Below are 24901 nucleotides of genomic sequence, written 5' to 3'. Positions count from 1 at the left end.
AGGGCAGGGAATGGCCTGCTGTGTGTTGACTCCCAGGTCAACACCAGGTACCACTCTGAGCGTTATGCTGAGATGGGTGGCATAATAATAAGAATGACCTTATTGGGGGCAGCACATCTCTGATAGAGGACTTCAACGTGCTCTCCAATCACTAACCATAGGCAGACAATGTTCCATTCAATACATCCCAGGGTTTTTAAGAAACATCTGTGTATTGGTTCACAAGCTGAAGAGTTCAGAAGTTACACTGCGAGTAATGGGAAGCCACTGAAGATGGATGAGGATGAGAGCCTGGTTCAGAACTGTATTTTAGGAAGATCATCGATGGTTAGTGGATGAAGGGAGACTGGAGCCTGAGGCTATTGTCCATCTATTTCTAGGTAGAAATTCCAAGTCAAGTCCTCAGGAGAGGCATGTCAGGGATCCTGTCCTGGGATTTCCAGTTGGAGCCTTGACAAGACCAATGGCCCTTCCCAGGCTAGGTGCTTTGTGCAAACACACTGCATCCTCCCAAAGAGAGAAAGCAGCCTGATGCCAGCCTCCCTCAGTTGGAATGTTCTTCCCCATCAGGCCTGACTTGGGTGAAAGTAAGAAGGCCAGGGAACATCTCAGGGGAGAGCAGATCCAAAGGAGAGCAGGAGGTAGTTTCTTACTGGGCAACTTGGGGGTCTCCTGTCCCATTTTCTGGAGCAGGCTGTCCATTTGCTCCCTCCATCATTTCCTTGTACTGACGTTTGAAGAAGCCAACCTGTTGGGGATGAAGGAGAAGAAAATCAGGAAGTCCAGTGGAAGAGAGGAAAAGAGATGATGGGGAGGGGGAGCAAGCACCATTTCTGGAACCCCCCTATGTTCCAGCACTGCACTAGGAACTTTATATAAATTGTGTCATTTAGACTTTGCCACAGTTCTGTGAGCTGAGTAGAACCACCTTCAGAATGAGAAACCGAGACCGAGCATGGACCAAGCACATGCCAATGGTCAAGGAAAGAATCAGTGGTGGTGTCAACATCAAATCCAAGGCTGTGCTCTCATGTTCTAATTTGTGTTTAAGGGAAACATGTAAAGAGGTGGAGAAGAGTGAAAAAGAAATGGAGACAGATTAGAGGAGGCTTGAGAATCAGATAGAAAGACATGGGGTCAACTGGGGACTGGTTATGTCACAGGTGGGAAGCGATCTCTTACATGCAGTGACTTAGGAAGAATGTGTGCCTGACTCCATGGTGAGTCTTTCTCACACTGTAGAAAGTGTGGTACCAAATTCTCGTGGTGTCAGGAGTGGGATGAAAACACTCACCTTGTACAGTATGGCTGTGATGAGAGCCAGCAGCAGCAGTCCTCCCACAGAGCTGCCCACAATAATGGGGGTGGGGTTATAGACCTCATACTTCTCCAGCACCAGCTCCATCTGGAGTGGAGATGACTCCATCAGAAAGTATCAGGACTCTTGCTATCCCAGACTCCTCCCAGGTCCCCTTTAACTCCCTCCCCTTCTTCATCAGGCTCTGCTCCAAGAAGTGAGATACAGAAGGATTCATGGGCTAAGGGACAATTGTCCTGCCCAGGGACCTCCATCCTTCCTCTCTCCAGGCTTGCAAGCCCCCCACTCAGCATCACAGATTTAGCATCAGGAGCTCTCTGACCAGCCTGGTCACTGCCTACCACACGGTCACTACCTGGGCTCTCAAAAATGCCTCCTGTCCTGGAAGCTGGGAATACACGGATCTGTTGAATGTGATCTCAGCTACACTCACAACCAACACCTTCTTCTGCAGTGTCTGCAAAAGAGAAGGGGAAGGCTGGGAAATAGCTCTGGGGAGGGCTCGGGGTTAGAGAAACGCCCTGGCTTGAGGTGGGCACAGACACATCAGGCCCCACCTGAGTCTGGGAGGGGACACACCTGGCTGACCCAGCCGAAGTTGAGATTGCCTTTCAGGATGAAGTCAAGTTCCTCCTGGACGCCGAAGGAGCGGATGTCACAGCGGAACCTCAGGCAGGCAGCAATAGAGCAGTCCTGGGGAAGAGAACCGGCATCAGGCCCGAGAAAGGTGGGTTTGAAGGTAGAAGACCGCATTCAACTGTCTGATTTGAGGGGAGCAGCCACATCTGAGCTCAAGCAGGCTGTTCAGCAGACATCCATCTAATGTAACATGCATTCCTGAATTAAATTCCTCTGAAGTGTGGCTTCCAGTGGGGGACAGCCCAGAGCCCTCTCACCAGGACAGGCTTCTTCTGAAAGTGGGTCAGGAAGTCGGACTCTGTGGGCACTGTTCTCTCTGAAGGGCACTGAATCGATGGGTTCTAGGAAAAGACACAGGGAGAAAGCATGTGATGGGGTCATCAGGGATTCATGAGGACCGAGGAATCCAGGGAGAGGGCATTAGTGGAGGACCCATACAGTCTTTGAGTACCTGAGGGTGGAGGACCTCCACATCCTCCCACACGGCCAACCGATTCAGCTCCACGGGCACTGAGAAGTCAATGCTGACAGGCAGGTCCCTCTGTCCCAGGTTGTTCACCTGCACGGAGGACAGTGAGGGCAAAGGTCATGTCGAGCCCCACATCCCTCCCGAACCTCTGGCTCCTGGGCCCCTGCCCCAGCCCACTCTCCTGAGTCACCGTCACGTGCCTGGTATCTGTGCTGAGCCCCGCTGCTTTCCTCCTCCTCGGAGGCCGAGAAGTTGAGGTACTTGGTGGACTGTTCATGGCTGAGGGGAGAGGAGGCGTGGGTGGATGGGAAGTTCTGTTAGGGCCTCCTAAGGAGGCTCTGGCTGGGAGCATGACAGGACAGGTTGTCAGAGGCCCCTGGGGTGGTCTGGAATGAGGTCTGTGGCTGATCTGGGGTAATGGGAGGGTTTAGGGAGCAGGGCTGGGCTTCAAGCTGCGTGCAAGGTTCTTGCAGAGGTTGCCCACATAGGAGACCGCCAAGGCGGCTGGGCTGGGGGTGCGGTGACAGGGACTGAGAGCTCTGACCCGGGGGGAGCGGGGGCCAGGGCCTGTCCTCTCTGCGCCTGGGTTTTCCTTCCAGGTCTTCATGGACACAGAGGATGCCGGATGGGCAGGTAGGACACAGCAAAGGTTTAGGGAGACTCAGGCGGATGCTGTTGACAAGTGTCTACTGGACCTGCCCCTTCTGGTCTCCCAGAGGCCTTCCCTGGGGCCCTTCTCTCCTGTTTCCTCAGCTTTTCAAGCCCGCACCCTCGACAATGAAAGTGCAGTGTCCTAACCACTGGACCGTCGGGGAATTCCCTCCTCAGCTTTTCTAGACCTGAGGTTTGGAGGTGAGGGTGGGCCCAACACAGACTCTTCCCTGGGTCTTAGTGTAACAATACCTTGAGGCTGCCTAGGCCCCTCTGGAGACCCAGTGGCCAGCCTGGCCCCTTGCTGGGTGGCTGCTCTCACTTCTGCCCCACCCCCCTGCCCCACTCTACTCTTTGCATACCTGCCCTTTACCTGTACCATTCAAATTCTAACTCCCACTCCGACTCCAAAGTCTCATCCCTCCTCTGTGAGGGGCTCAAACACCCCGGCCTTGTCCTGGGGGCCCCTCGGAGTGCCCCGACCCACAGAATCACAACTGTAGAATACAAGTGTGGAGTCACACACACCTAGGCATGGCATGTCCTGCTGGTGGGTCCCCTGCAAGCAGGTGTGATAACCCCGCTGCTCACACCAGCAAGCAAGCTCCGAGCTGACAGCTGCCTGGGCTGCTGAGAGCCCCCAGTGTGCAGGTGTGAAGGACAGTGTGAAACCCTGGGCAGAAGGAGGTAATCCAAGGAGGCCCGTGGGCAGAACTAGCAGGAGAAGGTACCCAGGCTAAGCCATGTGGGCCTGTTTCACACCACGAGTGTGGATCTCACAAAGGCAGGGGCTTATGTCTGGTGTTGATTACACATAATAGGAGCTCAATAAATCTTTGTTGAATGACAATTTATGGAAAGTAACCACAGCACTGTGCCTGGAACATAGTAGATGCTAGGAAGGTATTTGTTGAAGGAAGGTATCTGCTCAGGCTCTCAGCTTGACTCCTTAGTGTCAAACACCGTGTGTACCCCTCCTTGGGTAGCATTTAAGCCCTTTTCCTTTCATCCAGCTTTTCCCTGATCCCCAGTCTCTGCAGCCAGCAGGTCATTTCCCCCTGTCCTTCCCAAAGGAGACTGGGAAAAGGGGGAGGGGTGGTTCTAAAAGGCCTGCAGAGTGTAAATCTGTTCCTTGTGGTGAGGAATTGTCCTGCCCAGATGCCAAGGCTAAAGCGCAATGCCATGGACACTTCAATGTTTAGCTGAAGCCTCCCCTGCCAGGAGACCCTAGTGTCCCCTCGTCCCCTTGAAAACTCAGGTAGCCTCAGGAGACAGAACCACAGGGAGGCCCCTGATGAGATTCTTCCTTGAATCAGGATAACCTTGCTCCCCAAAAAGGCTGTAAGAACCTTGAAAACAGGGTCACATCTCGTATGTCTTAGGGAACCCGGGACAATCTTGAGGCTTTTAAGAAAGGCTCCTGAGAACTGAAGCCTCTGTTAAATGTAGGATGTAGTGATAATAATATCACAATTACTATTATCGTCAATAACCCACAATGAGCACTCGATGACTGATTAGTAAGTGCTTCTAGCAGTGTCATCTACCGATTGAGAGGGTGGTGATAAAGCTTAAATATCACAGATGTTCAGCTGCTGCAGAGTGAGAGTTCCCCGAGCCCCACAGAGTGATGGAGGAGGAGCCCTTGGAGGTCGTGGCGTGGTACCTGCTGATCATGGTGTACACGGCGTACTTCACTGGGAGCTCCAGCCGGAAGGTGGTCTTGCTCATCTTGGGGGTGTTATTCTCACTGGAAAGGGAGGAGGATCCCAGCTGGCAAGTTCCCCAGAGGAGGAGGCTGAGCGGGACGGAGCACTGCCCTGGGCCTGGCCCAACTCACCTGCTTACATTGGCTGCAAGAAGCAGCCGGCCTCCCAGCATGGCCGTGGGGGAGACGTCAAAGGTGGCCCTGAAGGTGATCTGAGGAAGAGGTAGGAATGGGGTGTGGGGGAGGTCACCGAGGAGTAGGACGGGGTGGGGGTAGGGGAGTAGGCGGGGCAGAAGCAAGGCTCACCTGGGCGCCCTCACGGAAGATTAAGTGGTTGATGCTACAGCTGGTGCTGAGGGTGCCCTGGCTCCCGGTGGGGGCACTGTCACAGTTCAGGCGCGGGGCACGTGACTGCAGCTGGTTCTAAGGAAGCACAGATGAACCAAGGCTGGTGAGCATTTGCTAGTGTTCCAACGAGACTCCATAAACTACTGACAGTTTCCTGAATCTACCTTAAGGTTATGTTTCTTTAAAAAAAAATCTTTAAACACTATCTGGTCAAACTTCTTCCTAATGTAGAAATCCCAGATTTATTAGCATTTCTTCCTTTTTTTTAATAACTTTTATTGGAGTATAATTGCTTTTCTTCCTTTTTATTTATGGTTCTTTTTAAAAGGTTGTACTATGAAAATTTCAAATATACTCAAAAGTGGAGAGACTAGGTAAATCTACCCAAAGTCCCCATCACGCAGCTTAAATTATCAACATTTTTCTACTCTTGTTTTATTCAGCTGTTCTCCACTCTTTTTTCTCTTTTCCTGATTAATTTAAAGCACATTCCTAACATCACATACTTTCATCTTGAAAGACTTCAGCGTGTATCACCAACAGACAAGGGTATTTTTTAACATAAGACAAGACTCAACAAATCATACTCAACAAAATCTGATCCCTAAGATCAGCTAATATCCAGGTCACGTTCTGTCTTCCTAGATGGTCTCCAAAAATGTTACATTACAGTTCATTTTTAAACGCAATATCCAACAAAGGTCCACGCATGGCATCTGGTTGATGTGTCTAGAAGTACCTCCAGCGATAGGGTGTTCACCCCCCACACAGCTGGAGTTTGCCGCTCCTAGTGTATTTCTTCACGCATTGATCAAAATATGCTCCCATTGGGAAGACTAGCCTAGGAGAGACATGGGAGACCAACCAAACATTATGTGCAGACCTAGTTAAGATGTTGGTTCAAATAAACCAGTTAAAAAATATTTTTGAGACAATTAAGGAAATTTGATTATGGTCTAAATACCAAGGAATCATTCATTTCATTGGGTGTGATAATGGCTATGGGGTCACGTAAGATGTCCCTACTGTCCATAACAGTGAAATAGGAAGGTGTGTGATGACAGGATGTCTGGGATTGGTTTTAAAATATTTGAGTAAAGGGAAAAAAAAACAGGTGACATAAATGTGGTGAAATGTTGATCATTGTTGAATCTGGGCGATAATTTTGGGGGAGGTTTGTTGAACTACTCTCTTCTTTTGTAAATGTTTAACATAATTTTTCATAATAAAATTTTTGTTAAAAATCTGTTTCTCTTTGACTCCCTGTGGTCCTAGTTCTGTCCTCTAGAGCAGGGATTGCCATATGACAGTCCAGCACCAACTTTTATAAATAAAGTTATATTGGCACACAGCCATGCTCATTCATGCACATATTGTCAATGGCTGCTTTCACCTTACATCAGCAGAATTGAGAAGATGTGAAGACACTCTGTGGCCCACAAAGCTGAAATATTTACTATCTAGCCCTTTATAGATAAAGTATGCCAAGCTCTGATCTAGAGTAACCAATAAATCCAACTCCTTCCTCTACAGAGCAGTATTTTATTTTATTTTACTTACTTTTTATTTAATTTTATTTTATATTTTCCACGCTGCACAGCTTGAGGGATCTTAGTTTCCCAAGCAGGGATTGAACCCGGGCCACGGCAGTGAGAGCACCGAGTCCTAACCACTGGACCACCAGGGAATTCCCCAGAACAGTGTTTTAAAGTATTTGAAGGCCGAATCATCAAAAAATCTGCAAACAATAAATGCTGGAGAGGGTGTGGAGAAAAGGGAACCCTCTTGAACTGCTGGTGGGAATGTAAATTGATACAGCCACTATGGAGAACAGTATGGAGGTTCCTTAAAAACTAAAAATAAAACTACCATATGACCCAGCAATCCCACTACTGGGCATATACCCTGAGAAAACCATAATTCAAAAAGAGTCGTGTACCACAATGTTCATTGCAGCTCTATTTACGATAGCCAGGACATGGATGCAACCTAAGTGTCCATCAACAGATGAATGGATAAAGAAGATGTGGCACGTATATACAATGGAATATTACTCAGCCATAAAAAGAAACAAAACTGAGTTATTTGCAGTGAGGTGGATGGACGTAGAGTCTGTCATACAGAGTGAAGTAAGTCAGAAAGAGAAAAACAAATACTGTGTGCTAACACATATATATGGAATCTAAAAAAACAAAAAATGGTTATGAAGAACCTAGAGGCAGGACAGGAATAAAGACACAGATGTCGAAAATGGACTTGAGGACACAGAGAGGGGGAAGGGTAGGCTGGGACAAAGTGAGAGAGTGGCATGGACTTACATATATGTTACAAATTTTAAAATAGATAGCTAGTGGGAAGAAGCCACATAGCACAGGGAGATCAGCTCGGTGCTTTGTGACCACCTAGAGGGGTGGGATAGGGAGCGTGGGAGGGAGACTCAAGAGGGAGGAGATATGGGGATATATGTATATGTATAACTGATTCACTTTGTTATAAAGCAGAAACTAACACACCATTGTAAAGCAATTATACTCCAATAAAAATGTTAAAAAAAATAAAATAGAGTATTTGAAGGCCAAGGTATGTTTTCCTTTAAAAGAGGAATATTGATAGGATGTGGACTACAAAGAAATGTAAAGCAGGGTCCTTGCTCTCTTCACATTAGCAGGCTCCTGGGAACTCATTCCTGACGGTCATTCTTAAAATGCAAGCCCAGAGTTGAACACAGAATGAGCCAATGCATGCCCCAGCCAACACAACCACATCCACCCAACCACGATCAGCCCAGCCCTCTTGGTTTACAAGAGGCTGTTAAACAATGGAAGCCCTGCCTGAGCCTTGAACCCAGCACAGGAGTCTCTGCTGATCCCCTGCCATCAGCCTTTCCTTCCCCAGAGAGGACAATACCTGCCCCCCTGCCACACGTCGATAAGATAGCCCCGGTGGGTAGAAGAAGGTGATTGTGGTTCCATAGGAGTCCTCTCCATCATTCCACACTCTCACTTCCAAGTTCAGCTCCAGGTTACTCCCCACAATCAGGGTCTTCAAGCTGGGTGTTGGGGTAGAGGGGAGGAGGTGATTCTGTGACTGAGGCTGGAAATGGTGTGGGGATGAAACACAGAGTAGGAAAGCGGGGGAGAGATGGGGACAGGATGTCTGGGTCCAGAGCACTGGGTAGAGATGTTAGGGAGAGCCAGGGGCAGGAGTTCCGGGTTCCAGGAAGGGGGATGGGGGACCAGGGGAGGTCTGAGAGGCTGGACGCTCACCCTGAGACCCCAAAGGAGATGCCGAGGTCGTCCTGGCAGACGTGATCGGCACCACAGTTCTTCTCAAAGGGGAGCTGAGAGTGAAGGGAAAGCAGGGTTTTCCCCAAGATCTGGAGTCCACACCCTCCACCCGCTCTGGAAGAGCCCAGCACCAGGACTCACAGAGGTCATGAAGTATCTCTGGGCATCCACTGCCAGCATAGGCTGGAGGTTTCCAAAGCCAGAGACAGGCTTGCCCACTAGGGAGAAGTTGAGACGCAAGATGATGGGGGTCACCGGGTCCTCCACACAGGCCTGGCGAACGGACATTGGAGGGAGCAGTTGGCTAAGAAATGCACCATCGCAGCCACTAGCTGGGTCCCGTCTCCTCATCCGTAAAGTGGAGTAACAGTGGTACCTACCCACCCCCCATAAATGCTCATCCACAGGATTCTGCGTGCAGAACCTCTGCTGTGGTTGTCCTTGGTCTTGAGCACCCTTCCCGCAGCCTCCCACAGGCTCACTTACTCTACTCAGGGTCTCCCCAGACTGCTCCCGGTGACCCCCCGACACCCTCTCTGTCCTCTCCCCAGCTTTATCTCCCTTCATAGCCTGCATCACCACCTGACATCTATTACTTAGGAATCTGGTCACTTTTGATCTTCTCCCAGAGCTCCCCCTGGGCATGATTGCTTTGTCCACTGCGGGGTCCCTGGTGACAAGGACAGGGCCTGTCTCAGAGGAGGAGTTGGATAAAGGAATCCCATCCCCATCGCCCCATGGCTCTCTGAAGCAGCCGTACTCTTTTTCCTGAAATCCAGCCGTGTAGCCTCTGGCAGATGAAGCCAACCTCATCCATCCATTCACTCACTCACTCCACCAACATGTGTCAAGTACCTCAAGTACCTCCTGCATTCCATGTGCCATGCTGGGGCGGAGCGAGGACCAGAACACACCCGTTCTTTCCCTGCCCAGTCCCCTGACAGCCTCAGAATGGCCTCTATTCCCAGGACTCTGAGGCCCCCTCACCGGCAGGAGCAACCTCACGGGCTCACAGTGCTGTGTCAGCCCCAGGTCTCGAACACGAGTCAGATTCCGAGTCCCTGTCTCCTCGAAGACAGCACGAGGACTCAGGCGGCCAGGGTCAAGGGTTAGGTCAAAGGTCACAACGCTTTGGAGGTTAGCTGTAGGGGAAAGCGGGGAATAGAAAAGGCTGAGAGAGTGAGGAACTTCCCAGCTGGGCAAGGGGCAAGGTAGGAGACAGGAGTCCTGGGCTTGGAGACTCCCAGGGTCAGGGCATCCTGGGTCAGAGGGGAAATAACTCACCCAGCCGGTTCTTGGGACTTTGAGAAACACGAAGGCAGACAACGGCCTCACCCAGAGACTGGGCGAAGGCCAGCTGCTGGTGGCATTCATACACAGACCTGGTGATCTCTGGAGGTGTGATGTGGAGGTTTGCCCACACCCTAAGCACAGGTCTGGTCCTGCGGGCAGAACACTGAGCTGAAGACAGGCCCTTGGTCCTGGGAGGACAACCTGGGAGGGCAGGTAGGGAGGCTGGTGTCCTAGGCAGACCCAGGACCACCAGGGGAGTGTCTGGGGAAGGCTCTTCTCACCTGAGCAGCAGCGCGTGCCCCCAGGCCCCCACAGCCAAGTCCACCAGTCCATCCATGGTGAGGTCCTGACCCCCGCTCAGCGACTGCCCAAAATACTGGAGGCTGGGGGAGAACTGGGCGCCTGTGACCCGCTGGCCAGAGAGGGAGAGGCAAGTCAGGTTGGGGGTGATGGAAACAAGTTGGACAGAAGAACGAGAGGAGCAGGGAGCTGGGGGTATGGGAGACAGAACGAAGGGGTGAGCAGTAAAAAGACATCTCCAAGAAGTGCCTAAAGAGAGAGGCGGGGATGGGAAAGTGGTGACTAGAGACAAGGGAAGATTCCTAGGACAGAAATGAAGAAGTGGAGATGGAAAGACTGGCCCGGTGACCTGAGTTTTGTTCACTCACTCAGCTAGTTAGTCTTGGGTTCTGACTTTGGCTCCTTCACTTATGAGCCATGGGACCTTAGGCCAGGAGTCAGTCTTTCTGTGCCTGTTTCCTCATCCCTCAGCTGGGATAGTAACACCTCAGAGAACTGAATGAATTAATTCGTGGAGTTCTTAGAACCACACCTGACGTATGGTCACTAGTCAGTAACTTACTATTATGAGTATCAGGGCTCCAGCCCTACCTCCCACATTGCAGATGGTGCCAAGGCTGTAGGGCCTTTAAGAGGCCAATTCCAGACTTGAAATCAGACTCTCTGACCTCATGCCCAAGACCCCTTTTTGCTCTCCGTAGCCACCCTGTCTCTTCAGAAGACAAGGTGGGACCAGGTCGGGATGGGGAGGGGCTGTGCCCATATGCAGATTCCACGCTCCTGGACCACCCACCCTGTGGGTCCCTCCCCTTTTATTTCCATGGCTCCTGTAACGACCAGTCCCTTTAAGAATATGCCCTTTAAATCTCTGGGCACTGATGGGACTGGCAGACATTGAGAGTAGTAATAATAAAATGAAAAAGAAATTTACCAATTACCAAGGAAGAGGGGGTAGAAATAGTACAAACACAACCAGACAGCCTTGTGTGCAGGAGAACTGATCTCACCACCATGTCATCCCCATGTCCCTCATTTTCCTCTACACCCCAGCCCCTGACAACCACTAATCTCCTTTCTATCTTTACGGATTTACCTATTCTGGACATTTCATGTAAATAGAATCATACAATATGTGGTCCTTTGGGGCTGGCTTCTTTCATTTAGCATAATGTTTTCAAGGTTCATCCACGCTGTAGCATGTGTCAGTGTTTCGTTCCTTTCATGGCTGAATAATATTCCATTGTATGGGTATACCACATTTTATTTATCTGTTCCATCAGTTGATGGGCATTTGGGTTATTTCCACCTTTTGGTTATTATAAATAATGCTAATATAAACAATCACGTATAACTTTCCTGGTGTGGTCATGTTTTTAATTCTCTTGGGTGGAACTGCCAGGTCATACAGTAACTCTGTGTTTAACCTTTTGAGGAGCTGTTTTCCAAAGCAGATGCATCATTTTACATTCCCACCCACAGTGGATGAGAGTGCCGGATATTCCACACCCTCACCAACGCTTGTCATCTGTCTGTCCGATTCTAGCCATCCTAGTGGATGTGAAGTGGTTTTGATTTCCTGACAACTGGTAACTAATGATGTTGAATATCTTTTCATGTGCGTATTCGTCCTTTGTATATCATCTTTGAAGAAAAGTCTTTTCAGATCCTTTCCTTTTTTTTTAATTGGGGCTTCCTTAACTTTTGCCAGGGGAAGTAGCCCTCCCTTCTCAGAGAACCCTGCCCCCTTGGGTGAAAGGCTCCTGCCTATGGGCATTTGGCAGGATTACTGATGGCAGGAGAGAATAAAGTCATGGCGTCCAGGGAGATGAAGGGGTGAGTGGACAGGCAGACTGAGGCCACCAGAACTAAACTGACTGGCAAAGGGGGGGCTCTAAGAGATGGAGCATTGGGTTAGAGTCAGGAGGTTGGAACCTCCCTCATCATCATTCTTGATCCACTATAAACCTTGGACAAGTCCAGGCACTTATCTTCTCCATGCCCCAGATTTCATCTCTAAAATGCATTTGCTAATGCCTGGCCTATGTACAGTGTAAAACTGCTGGGGGACTAAAAGGCTTGGGTAGAGAACCCACTCAAGTATCAAGTCACCATGCAAAGCAGGGAATGGATCAATGTTTCCATTTCTCAAATTCCACAGATTTTTCTTACTGTCTACTAGGTGCTCAGTGCTGGATAAAAGAGATAAGATAAGGGAAAAAAGAATTTTCCAGGCAGCAGTGTCAAAGACAGGGAAAAGCCTGGAGGAGGTTGCTGTGGCAACAGCAACAGTGACCGGGCCTCACCTGGCTGTGGGCGGGGCTGATGCCCAGTCCCGAGGTTCCGTGAAACAGGTAGACAGCACCCCGGTTCTCCTGCTCTCCCGGGGCCCCGATGGCCACGTCCGTCAACCTGTCCCCGTTCACATCCCCCAGCACCGTCAGAGCTGCCCCAAAGCGGCCCCAGGGGTGGCCTTGCTCCCCTCGCAGGACAGCACCACACTGCCACTTAGCCCTCTGCAGAACACAAACAGTGTCAGGTCCCACCCCAGGCGACCCCTCCACACCCAGACCCCACCCAGCCCGGGTCTCATCAGCCACTCACCCCCCGGGGAAAGGGGCACACGGACACCTGCCCGCCCCGGCTCTGCTCATAGTAATGGGGGGCCCCGATGAGGACCAGGTCGGAGCTGCCATCTCTGTCCACGTCCACGGAGCTGAGGGAGGCCCCGAAGTAGGAGCCGATCTGGAGGGCAGAGCGTGGAGTCATCCTGCGTACCCCTGCACCCACGCTGGGCCAGGTCCCGCCTCTCCCCAGATACCGGCCCCTCCCTACTGGGTCCCGCACTCCCTTCATCTCCCTCTCTGTCCCTGGAGACCCTCCTCCACACCCAACCTGGGTCCCTGTGACTTCAGCCTTCAGCCTCCATTGCCCGGACACCTGCGTGAAGATGACAACCTTCCCGGTGTGCTGATGGCGGGGGGCCCCCAGGACCAGGCTGTGTACCCCCTTCCAAACGGCCAGCTCTGTGGAGTAACCTGAGGGGACCAGGCCTCAGCACAGAGGCTTCCACTCCCCACCCCCGGGCCCCTGCCCTTCCCAGGCAGCCCGTCTCCCGCCCGGCCCTCCGACCACAGCCTTGCCTCACCCAGGTAAGAGTCACTCATGTCCGCGTGCTCCTGAGACACGTGGATGAAGGTGGGGCTCCTATTTTCGGGGTACAGGAAGGCACCTCCAGACCAGCTGAAGCTCCCCACAGCCCCCAGAACTGGTCCATCCTGGGAGGAAAGGATTCCAGAGCAGGTGGGAAGAAGAAGACAGCCTATTCCAAAACAATGCCTGCCGACGGTTCCACCCACTCGCCTGATTCTCACTCTTGCCTTCCCTCCTCCCATCTCTGCCTCACCCTACATCAGTGGCCTGAAAGGGGCCCCACTCACAGGCATGAGCACAGCACTGAAGCCCTCCTGGGACATCTCCAGTTCGAAGGAACTGCTGCTTACAGTCTGCGTACCTAGGGGAAAGCATGACACCTAGGATTCATGGGGAAAGACAGGCTTTGCCAGGTTCAGGAAGGATCTCAGCTTTAAGAGGATCTCATGTGGAGACTAATACCCAAAGGGAAAGACTGGCCCATGACACAGGAGTCCAGGTTCTAGAAGGAAAAACATTTATGGGTGAGGGCTTCTTCAGTGAGTAGTTCCATCTCTGACTTACCCTCAATGGCAAAGATCTTCTCTTTCAGTTGGTTTTGAATGTCTCTCAAAGCATCAAAGTTCTCCACTTTAAATATGTGTTCATGGGAGGGCTTCGATGCGATGTCCTTTAATTCTTGCCAGGAATGTATATTTTGAAAAGCCAATCCCACCTGTCCCCAGCAAAGACCAATTCAGTGAAAATAATCATAACTATAATATGCCTGCTGGGTGCTGGGATCTTCCAATATAACCCTGCAAGGTTAATATTATTACACCCAGTGTACAGGCAAGAAAAATGAGGCCCAGACAGCCTCATCAAGGAGCTTAGGGAAAGGATGAGGATACCCCAGGCTGAAACAGAGTTTTCATCCTGAAGTAGAAGCTGAGAGAGCTGGGGTTTCTGTCCTTGAAATGGAAGGTGGCTTAAGAGGCCGCGAGGGGAGGAAGCAGTGGGAGGGCATCCCCACATCCTACCCCGATTGCATAGCGGATGATGCCAGCAGCCTCAGCACTGGGAATGACGTCCTTGTAATCCAGAGGGTCACCTTGTTTCTGCCCATCGGTGATGACAATGAGGATTTTGGAGGCATCTTTTCGGGCCCCATATAAGGCACTGAACAGCTGTTTTCTGTCAGAGAAGATGAGGGTCCAGAGGCCAGTGAACAGAGCTGCTGCTTAGCCTCTGATGCCTTTGTGAGAACAAGGAGATTCTGCTTCCTCTGTGATGCTCCCATCCCACCCAGAGGCCCCCGGCTTGGTGAGGAGACCACAGACTGAACTCCAGTACCCATCTCTCCCTTCCTCTTGGAGACAGATGCGGCCCAAAGGAAGACCCAGATGCTTTGGGGGAAGACCTGGGAGGAGCCAGGACTCACGTGACCATCTTGATGGCTGTGGCCGTGTGCGTGTACCCATTCAGCTTCTGTACGGAGTTCAGCAGGCTTAGTGGGTTTGAGCTGGTTGCGAAAGTTTTGAAATTGAAGTGCACATGGAACTTGTTGGAGAACTGCACCAGGGAGAACTGGGGGAACCACACAGGGCTGGGGGCTGGGCCAAGGCACCAGGACCCTGGGGTTCCTCCCACAAGCTTCCCCTGGGGAGGGGAGGGCGAGGGGGCGGCTGCACCCTTTTCTTCCCTCCCCTGAGAGCACACCTGGGAGCTGGGACTCTGGAACTGGCTCATCATAGCCTTCACGAAGTTCAGCATTTTGTCAAAATTGGTGGAGGAGATGCTGCCTGAACCATCGATCAGGAAGGCAATGTCCTGCTCCTGCCTCGGGCACTCTGGAGAAGGAGGTGGCACCAGTCCCCCGAGGGACACTCCCAAAGCCCAGGCCTCCTGGCCACGAGAACCCACCCTCCCAGGGGCTGCCCTAATTCCTGCCTAGAGCAGGGCCCTTTGGTCTCCTGAAGTCTCTGAAGAGGACATATCTGCGATTCAGCTGCTCACACCTGGTTGATAAAAAAGTAACAATTCCTCCAATCCAGATGGCGAAAGGCTGGGGGCCCCTCCTTCCTCCTCGGCTGTCTGTGCCCCACGCCCTGACCCTACCCCACCTTCTCCCCCAACATGGCCCCCATCCAGCACTGAAAGGACCTTGCTCCAGCCCCTGGCCCGGTACATCCCCAGTTGGTCAGCACCAAACTGTACTTTTGCTAAACATTTTTAATGTCATCCCTGGCAACAGTGGCACACTGGTCCTATGCTGTCCTCAGCTTCCATCTGGACCCCACTCTCCTCAGAGTGAGCGAAGAATCTGTCCCCAGAAGCGGAAGCTCTCCTGGCCCGGCTTGCTCAGGGAGATTCCTATCTAGCTCCCAGCTGCCCCCTTCTGCCTCCAAGGCTTCCCATCAGAGAGAGGGGTGTCCTGATGGTAGCCCAGGCACCTGTGGATGAATCTAGAACCTAGGAGGTACTGGGAGGGGCACCTCATTCAGGCCCCCAGATGTCAGTCTCCCCAACGGCCTGAGTGTGAATGTGAAACCAGGGAGGGGCCTCGGCCTGCCCCGGGGTGGGGGGTCTGAAAAGCTCACTGTTCCACCTCTTCATTCCCCTTCCCTGTCAGCACCAGGGAAGCTGGGCCCTGTGCTTCAACGTGCACGCGCACACACACACACACACACACACACACACACACATAACACAACACACACACATACATGTATACATACATCACACACTCATACACACACATACATACACACTGCTCAGACTGCCGGCACCCACACCACCCCTTCCCAGCCTGCTGCATGAGCGAATCTGTGCTGCAGGGTGCACTGTGTGAACAGAAATGCCCTTCACTCTAAACATCCTTGCAGCTGTGAGCCCTCACCACATGCCAGGCACTGTGCCAAACCCTGGCCGAGGACCACTGTGTGCTACTCTCAGTGTTGGGTGTGATATTATCCCACAGGCAGATGAAGAAACTGAAGCTCAGAGAGGGAAAGGTCCTAGGAAAGGTCCTGCGGTGGGACAGTGATGGGGCAGGTGTAAAAGCAGGCGGTGACCCCTCCAGCCCATGTTTGGAATCACAATACCATCTGGTAAATTTTTTTCTGGATCCCTCTTTTTTATCCACTTTGGGGTGTCTCTGACTCCACTGCAAACCAGAGTCAGAGGCATATAGGTACCTTGAAGGACTCAGTGGCCCCAAACACTCACCCTGCAGGGCAGCCGGGATCCTCTGGGCCTGCCAGGATGGGGAGACCAGCAGGAAGCAAAACCCGGTCAAGTGCATGTTCTCCCTGCATGCATGGTGCACGGTGGGGCCACAGGCCTGTGGACAGAGGGGCCTGGTGGGAGGGGTTGCCCCTGCTTCTGTCCCACCCTCCCATCCCAGCACCTTCCCCCTTCACGAGACCCCCAGCACCAGCAGCCCCAGGTCCCCACTCTTTCCCTCAGATGCTCCCGTGACCCAGGGCAACTCACCAGCAGCCGAAAGGGGCTGGTGGTGGCCACCATGGACAGGCCCAGGGACATGTTCACAGCCTCTGGAGGCACTGAAGGTACAGATGTGTGCGTGGTCACCCTCAGGACAGAGGAGGCAGGGAGCATCTCCTCTCTGGGAGATTAGGGGTTCTGACAGGTGAAGGGGGCTCTCAGGTCTTGATGGAGGTATGGGGGTACAGGGGTGCGTTGGGAAGGGAGACTCTGGGTGGGTCAGGAAGCCTGTCTGAGGGTAAGGGTCTGCAGACAGAACTGAAGCCAGGAAGTGGGTCTCCTGTGCTCTCCACAGGCCCCCAGAGCACGGGAGCCTGGACCTGGGTCTCAGCCGGGAGCAGTGACTCACCCGGAAGGAGGATGGGTTCACACTTGCCCGTGCTGTAGTCGCACTGGTAGAGGCCGCCCGTTTGATTGGAAGCCTTTATCTCCTGGGGGGCTCCAACCACCAGCCTAGGGGGAGAAAAGAACACGGCAGCTAAGAGTGTGGATGTCAGAGCCAGACTGCCACTTGACCAGTTTGTTTCCCCTCTCTGAGCCTCAGTTTGCTCATCTGTAAAGTGGAGATTAACAACAATTTAAATTCCGCATGGGAGAGATTTTTGTCTCTTTTATGCTCTGGTGTATGCCTGGCTCCTGAGACATTTAGTAATAGATGCTCAATAAACATTTGTTGAGTGATGGATTCCTACGTCATAAGGTTGCTGTGAGGACGAAATCAGTGCCCACAAAAGGGTGCCTGGCACTTTGTAACTGCTTGAGAGATAAATAAAGTTAGCTGGGGTCCTCGAGATGGCAAGACGGCCCTTCTTTCAGTCCAGCTCTTCAAAGCCTTGGCGGGAATTGCCATGGCAGACAGAGGAGAGTTTGTGAATAAAGAGAGGGATGTGGGGAGGGACAGGGGAAGAGTAGATGCGAGCCAAAGGCCAGACACCACACAGTCCTCACCAGCTGGCATACTGGACCACGCTGTATCCAAACCCAGCACTGTCCACATGGAAGGTTGTTGGCTGGTCTATGTCCAAGTTGAAGCAGAAAGAGGAAGCCAGGGCTGGGGAGGAGGGTGAGGAGACACACTTTGGTGAAGGGTCTCCCTTCTGCTCCATCTCCCTGGCCCCCAGCCCCCTGCCCCACTGTCCCCTCCAGGTGCAATGCCCCAGCATCTCCTGGTCTCCTGGACCCCCAGGCTCAGCTCTGCTTCTCTCCTTCAGATGGTCCAGAGATAGCTGTTCACCCACTGGTCTGCTAGCAAGTTTCAGTTCTTCATTTCCACAGAGCAACGCCCAAGCTCTAAAGATGCTCCTTTCCCACCCCTCCCCCTGGGCTCCTATGAGGAAAAATCCAGGAAAACTTGGGGCCAAATGGATGCAGTGGACAGAGTATAAGATTGACTCGTTCTGCCTACTTGAAAAACGTTTGGATTGCCCAGGGAACTGGCCTCTCTTCCAGAATCTCTTGAACTTCCCTAAAATGGGTTCAGTATCCTCTCGATATCCACAAACTCCAGATCCCAAACCCGCTATAACTCCAGCTCTCCCCCTACCTGGACCCCCATCCCCTCCTCCCCCTTCGTCGTGACTCTCAGCTTACCCATCGACAGGAGGAGGAAAATCCTGGTCCTGGTCATGACTGGAAGGTCAGACATGGGCATCGGAGCGTCTGAGCCACTAGGGAAACAGCTGGGCCAAGGTGCCAAGAAAGCAAGTAAACAGAGAGGGACACAGGAGGCCGCAGATAGGGAGGGAAGTTGTCAGCATGACTCAGAGGTGGAGGGTGGAGAATGCAACTAAAATAGGAAAAGAAAGGGGCCAGGCAGCCCACACACTCTGCGTCCAGAGATGATATGACTTGCTTCTCTTAGTCTCCCCACCCCAGGCTTGGGTGTATGCAAATCTCCTGCCCTGCCCTACCTCTCCAGGTTCCCTCGTTGTACTGGCAAAAGTTTCCCCTTGACCTTGAAACTTCAGTTAACCTGGGGAGGGGAAGGGGTAGATGCCAAGGTGGGGTCAGGGCCCTAAGAGAAACTCTGGTAGGAACTCTCCTTTTTGGACCTGGAAACCTCTGGGCCCAGGAGTCAAGTAGCTGGACCCTAGGAGGGGGTACAGCGTGAGTATTTGCTCATTTGTTCATCGTTTATTCAACAAGTCTAATTTGAGGCTGATTATGCAAGCCCTCTGTTAGCAGAGGGAGAAAACACAAGCCACAAGGCCCAAGCCCTGGGGTCAGTGAAGAAGAAAAATATGTAAACAGCAAGACATTGCTGTGAGAGGAGATGGTACCCATCGGTCACAAGGTATCTTACCCAGTTTGGAAGCATGTGGATTTCCAGGAAGGCTTCACCGAAGAGGTGACACTTGATCTGAGTCTTGAAGGCAACTGACTAGAGGGGAGCGTATTTCAGAAGGGTTGGCCAGCTGTGGAAGAGGCATGAGACAGGAGGGCCTCTTAGGAAATCAGTGATAGAAGCCAGAGAGTGGGAGGTAGAAAGTGACAAGAGATGAGGTCAGTGGGGGAAGAGGGAAGGGGAAGCAGGCCCCAGGCCCAGAAAGCCCCCTTAAGGCCTGTTGATTTTATCTCGAGGACAGAGGGAAGCGTAGAAGCAAACTATGAAGACTGAGATCTTCAATTTTATGTTTCAGAAAGCTAGAGAGAGGGGCTGTGTAGGGCACGGTTTCCTTGGGAGCTAGCTGGAGACAGATCATTCAGGAGAGAGGTGATGAGGGCCTGTGGGTGAGCTGGTGGCCATGGGGATGAACTGAAGGCTGACTTGTCCCTAAGGCATGGACAGTGGTGATGGTTCCTGGGTACTGGAGGAGGGACGGGTGGTGGGCTAGGGCAACTTTGGTGTTGAGGAAGCCAAAACATGGTGTTTAAGAGTTTGGGCTCATAAAAAAGAATGAAATAATGTCATCTTCAGCAACATGGATGGACCTGAAGTAAGTCAGACAGAGAAAAACAAATATATGATATCACTTATATGTGGAATCTAAAAAAATGGTACAAATGAACTTATTCACAAAACAGAAATAGAGTCACAGATATAGAAAACAAACTAATGGTTACCATGGGGGAAACGAGGGTGGGGAGGGATAAATTCGGAGATTGGGATTGACATATACACACTATATATATAAAATAGATAACTAATAAGGGCCTATTGTATAGCACAGGGAACTCTTCTCAATACTCTGTAATGACCTATATGGGAAAAGAATTTTAAAGACTGGGTATATGTATATGTATAACTGATTCACTTTTCTGTACAGAAATTAACACAACATTGTAAATCAACTATACTCCACTAAAAATTTTTAAAAATAATAAAAATAAATTTAATTTAATTAAAAAAAAAGTGTTTGGGCTCTTTTCTGAGGGTTGTCTTTTCATCTTGCTTATGGTTCCTTTGCTGTGCAAAAGCTTTGAAGTTTCATTAGGTCATATTTATTTACTTTTGTTTTTATTTCCATTAAACTAAAAGGAGGATCACACAAGATCTTGCTGTGATTCATGTCAAAGAGTGTCTTTCCTATGTTTTCCTCTAAGAGTTTTATAGTGTCCGGTCTTACATTTAGGTCTCTAATCCATTTTGAGTTTATTTTTGTGTATGGTGTTAGGGAGTATTCTAATTTCATTCTTTTACATGTAGCTGTCCAGTTTTCCCAGCACCACTTATTGAAGAGACTGTCTTTTCTCCATTGTATATCCTTGCCTCCTTTGTCATAGATTAGTTGACCATAGGTGTGTGGGTTTATCTCTAGGCTTTCTATCTTGTTCCATTGATCTATGTTTCTGTTATTGTGCCAGTACCATATTGTCTTGATTACTGTAACTTTGTAGTATAGTCTGAAGTCAGGGAGTCTGATTCCTCCAGCTCCGTTTTTTTCCCTCAAGACTGCTTTGGCTATTCAGGGTCTTTTGTGTCTCCATACAAATTTTAAGATTTTTTGTTCTAGTTCCATAAAAAATGCCATTGGTAATTTGATAGGGATTGCATTGAATCTGTAGATTGCTTTGGGTAGTATAGTCATTTTCACAATATTGATTCTTCCAATCCAAGAACATGGTATATATCTGTTTCTATCATCTTTAATTTCTTTCATCAGTGTCTTATAGTTTTCTGCATACAGGTCTTTTGTCTCCCTAGGTAGGTTTATTCCTAGGTATTTTATTCTTTTCGTTGCAATGGTAAATGGGAGTGTTTCCTTAATTTCTCTTTCAGATTTTTCATCGTTAGTGTATAGGATTGCAAGAGATTTCTGTGCATTAATTTTGTATCCTGCAACTCTACCAAATTCATTGATTAGTTCTAGTAGTTTTCTGGTGGCATTTTTAGGATTCTCTATGTATAGTATCATGTCATCTGCAAACAGTGACAGTTTTACTGCTTCTTTTCCAATTTGTATTCCTTTTATTTCTTTTTCTTCTCTGATTGCCGCGGCTAGGACTTCCAAAACTATGTTGAATAATAGTGGTGAGAATGGACATCCTTGTCTTTTTCCTGATCTTAGAGGAAATGCTTTCAGTTTTTCACCATTGAGAATGATGTTTGCTGTGGGTTTGTCATATATGGCCTGTATTATGTTGAGGTAGACTCCCTCTATGCCCACTTTCTGGAGAGTTTTTATAATAAATGGGTGTTGAATTTTGTCAAAACCTCTTTCTGCATCTATTGAGATGATCATATGGTTTTTATTCTTCTATTTGTTAATATGGTTTATCACATTGATTGATTTACATATATTGAAGAATCCTTGCATCCCTGGGATAAATTCCACTTGATCGTGGTGTATGATCCTTTTAATGTGTTGTTGGATTCTGTTTGCTAGTATTTTGTTGAGGATTTTTACATCTATATTCATCAGTGATATTGGTCTGTAATTTTCTTTTTTTGTAGCATCTTTGTCTGGTTTTGGTATCAGGGTGATGGTGGCCTCATAGAATGAGTTTGGGAGTGTTTCTTCCTCTGCAATTTTTTGGAAGAGTTTGAGAAGGATGGATGTTAGCTCTTCCCTAAATGTTTGAAAAAATTCACCTGTGAAGCCATCTGATCCTGGACTTTTGTTTGTTGGAAGATTTTTAATCACAGTTTCAGTTTCATTACTTGTGATTGGTCTGTTCGTATTTTCTATTTCTTCCTGGTTCAGTCTTGGAAGGTTATACCTTTCTAAGAATTTGTCCATTTCTTCTAGGTTGTCCATTTTGTTGGCATAGAGTTGCTCGTAGTAGTCTCTTAGGATGCTTAGTATTTCTGCAGTATATGTTGTAACTTCTCCTTTTTCATTTCTAATTTTATTGATTTGAGTCCTCTCCCTCTTTTTCTTGATGAGTATGGCCAATGGTTTATCAATTTTATTTATTTTCTCAAAGAACCAGCTTTTAGTTTTATTGATCTTTGCTATTGTTTTCTTTGTTTCTATTTCATTTATTTCTGCTCTGATCTTTATGATTTCTTTCCTTCTGCTCACTTTGGGTTTTGTTTGTTGTTCTTTCTCTAGTTCCTTTAGGTGTAAGGTTAGTTTGTTTCTTTGAGATTTTTCTTGTTTCTTAAGGTAGGCTTGTATAGCTATAAACTTCCCTCTTAGAACTGCTTTTGCTGCATCCCATAGGTTTTGGATCGTCGTGTTTTCATTGTCATTTGTCTCTAGGTATTTTTTTATTTCCTCTTTGATTTCTTCAGTGATCTCTTGGTTATTAAGTAGTGTATTGTTTAGCCTCCATGTGTTTGTGTTTTTTACGTTTTTTTTTTCCTTGTAATTCATTTCTAATCTCCTAGCGTTGTGGTCAGAAAAGATGCTTGATATGATTTCAATTTTCTTAAATTTACTGAGGCTTGATTTGTGACCCAAGATGTGGTCTATCCTGGAGAATGTTCCATGCACACTTGAGAAGAAAGTGTAATCTTCTGTTTTTGGATGGAATGTCCTATAAATATCAATTAAATCTATCTGGTCTATTGTGTCATTTAAAGCTTGTGTTTCCTTATTAATTTTCTGTCTGGATGATCTGTCCCTTGATGTAAGTGAGGTGTTAAAGTCCCCCACTATTATTGTGTTATTATCGATTTCCTCTTCTATAGCTGTTAGCAGTTGCCTTATGTATTGAGGTGCTCCTATATTGGGTGCATATATATTTATAATTGTTATATCTTCTTCTTGGATTGATCCCTTGATCATTATGTAGTGTCCTTCCTTGTCTCTTTTAACATTCTTTATTTTAAAGTCTATTTTATCTGATATGAGTATTGCTACTCCAGCTTTCTTTTGATTTCCATTTGCATGGAATATCTTTTTCCATCCCCTCACTTTCAGTCTGTATGTGTCCCTAGGTCTGAAGTAGGTTTCTTGTAGACAGCATATAGATGGGTCTTGTTTTTGTATCCATTCAGCAAGCCTGTATCTTTTGGTTGGAACATTTAATCCATTCACATTTAAGGTAATTATTGATATGTATGTTCCTATGTCCATTTTCTTAATTGTTTTGGGTTTGTTTTTGTAGGTCCTTTTCTTCTCTTGTGTTTCCCACTTAGAGAAGTTCCTTTAGCATTTGTTGTAGAGCTGGTTTGGTGGTGCTGAATTCTCTTAGCTTTTGCTTGTCTGTAAAGCTTTTGATTTCTCCATCGAATCTGAGTGAGATCCTTACCGGGTAGAGTGATCTTGGTTGTAGGTTCTTCCCTTTCATCACTTTAAGTGTATCATGCCACTCCCTTCTGGCTTGTAGAGTTTCTGCTGAGAAATCAGCTGTTAACCTTATGGGAGTTCCCTTGTATGTTATTTGTTATTTTTCCCTTGCTGCTTTCAATAATTTTTCTTTGTCTTTAATTTTTGCCAGTTTGATTACTATGTGTCTCAGTGTGTTTCTCCTTGGGACTCACTGCGCTTCCTGGACTTGGGTGGCTATTTCCTTTCCCATGTTATGGAAGTTTCCAACTATAATCTCTTCAAATATTTTCTGTTGTTCTTTCTCTCACTCTTCTCCTTCTGGGACCCCTATAATGTGAATGTTGTTGCGTTTAATGCTGTCCCAGAGGTCTCTTAGGCTGTCTTCATTTATTTTCATTCTTTTTTCTTTATTCTGTTCCACAGCAGTGAATTACACCATTCTGTCTTCCAGGTCACTTATCCGTTCTTCTGCCTCAGTTATTCTGCTATTGATTCCTTCTAGTGTAGTTTTCATTTCAGTTATTGTATTGTTCATCTCTGTTTATTCTTTAATTCTTCTAGGTCTTTGGTAAACATTTCTTGCATCTTCTCGATCTTTGCCTCCATTCTTTTTCCAAGGTCCTGGATCATCTTCACTATCATTATTCTGAACTCTTTTTCTGAAAGGTTGCCTATCTCCACTTCATTTAGTTGTTTTTCTGGGGTTTTATCTTGTTCCTTCACCTTGTACATAGTCCTCTGCCTTTTCATCTTGTCCATCTGTCTGTGAATGTGGTTTTTGTTCCACAGGCTGCAGGATTGTAGTTCTTGTTCGTTCTATCTGCCCTTTGGTGGATAAGGCTATGTAAGAGCCTTGTGCAAGTTTCCTGATGGGAGGGACTGGTGGTGGGTAGAGCTGACTGTTGCTCTGGTGGGCAGAGCTCAGTAAAACTTTAATCCGATTGACTGCTGATGGGTGGTGTTGGCTTCCCTCCCTGTTGGTTGTTTGGCCTGAGGCAGCCCAACACTGGAGCCTACCTGGGCTCTTTGGTGGGGCTAATGGCGGACTCTGGGAGGGCTCACGCCAAGTAGTACTTCCCAGAACTTCTGCTGCCAGTGTCCTTGTCCTCACGGTGAGCCACAGCCACCGCTCACCACTGCCGGAGACCCTCCAACACTAGCAGGTAGGTCTGTTTCAGTCTCCCCTGGGGTCACTGCTCCTTTCCCTAGGTCCCGATGTGCACACTACTTTGTGTGTGCCCTCCAAGAGTGGAGTCTCTGTTTCCCCGAGTCCTGTTGAAGTCCTGCAGTCAAATCCCACTAGGCTTCAAAGTCTGATTCTCTAGGAATTCCTCCTCCTGTTGCCTGACCCCCAGGTTGGGAACCTGATGTGGGGCTCTGAACCTTCACTCCAGTGGGTGGACTTCTGTTGTATAAGTGTTCTCCAGTCTGTGAGTCACCCACACAGCAGTTATGGGATTTGATTTTACTGTGATTGTGCCCCTCCTACCATCCCATTGTGGCTTCTCCTTTGTCTTTGGATGTGGGGTATCTTTTTTGGTGAGTTCCAGTGACTTCTTGTTGATGATTGTCCAGCAGCTAGTTGTGATTCTG

The 24901-nt window shown here is 48.9% G+C and overlaps 1 protein-coding gene across 1 annotated transcript; it reads right to left on the bottom strand.

The window, feature by feature from the left end:
• Window positions 1-649: 649 nt before the first annotated feature.
• Window positions 650-18300, bottom strand: ITGAX (integrin subunit alpha X; the record flags this gene model as incomplete). Its single annotated transcript, XM_079945340.1, has 30 exons — window positions 650-748; window positions 1295-1405; window positions 1674-1775; window positions 1898-2011; window positions 2215-2298; window positions 2409-2516; window positions 2627-2705; window positions 4744-4827; window positions 4918-4997; window positions 5092-5208; window positions 8041-8182; window positions 8400-8473; window positions 8562-8693; window positions 9408-9562; window positions 9705-9862; window positions 9995-10125; window positions 12317-12526; window positions 12615-12755; window positions 12906-13048; window positions 13159-13288; window positions 13451-13524; window positions 13728-13878; window positions 14183-14336; window positions 14584-14729; window positions 14862-14992; window positions 16371-16485; window positions 16638-16708; window positions 16999-17102; window positions 17598-17700; window positions 18240-18300. 30 exons carry the CDS (start codon window positions 18298-18300, stop codon window positions 650-652), a joined length of 3504 nt encoding a protein of 1167 aa, XP_079801466.1.
• Between the last annotated feature and the right edge of the window lie 6601 nt (window positions 18301-24901).

Source organism: Stenella coeruleoalba, assembly GCF_951394435.1.
Source record: "Stenella coeruleoalba genome assembly, chromosome: 15".
Taxonomy (NCBI): Eukaryota; Metazoa; Chordata; class Mammalia; order Artiodactyla; family Delphinidae; genus Stenella; species Stenella coeruleoalba.
The sequence above is the reverse complement of the archived record's forward strand: the minus strand, read 5'-3'. Positions and strand labels throughout refer to the sequence as shown.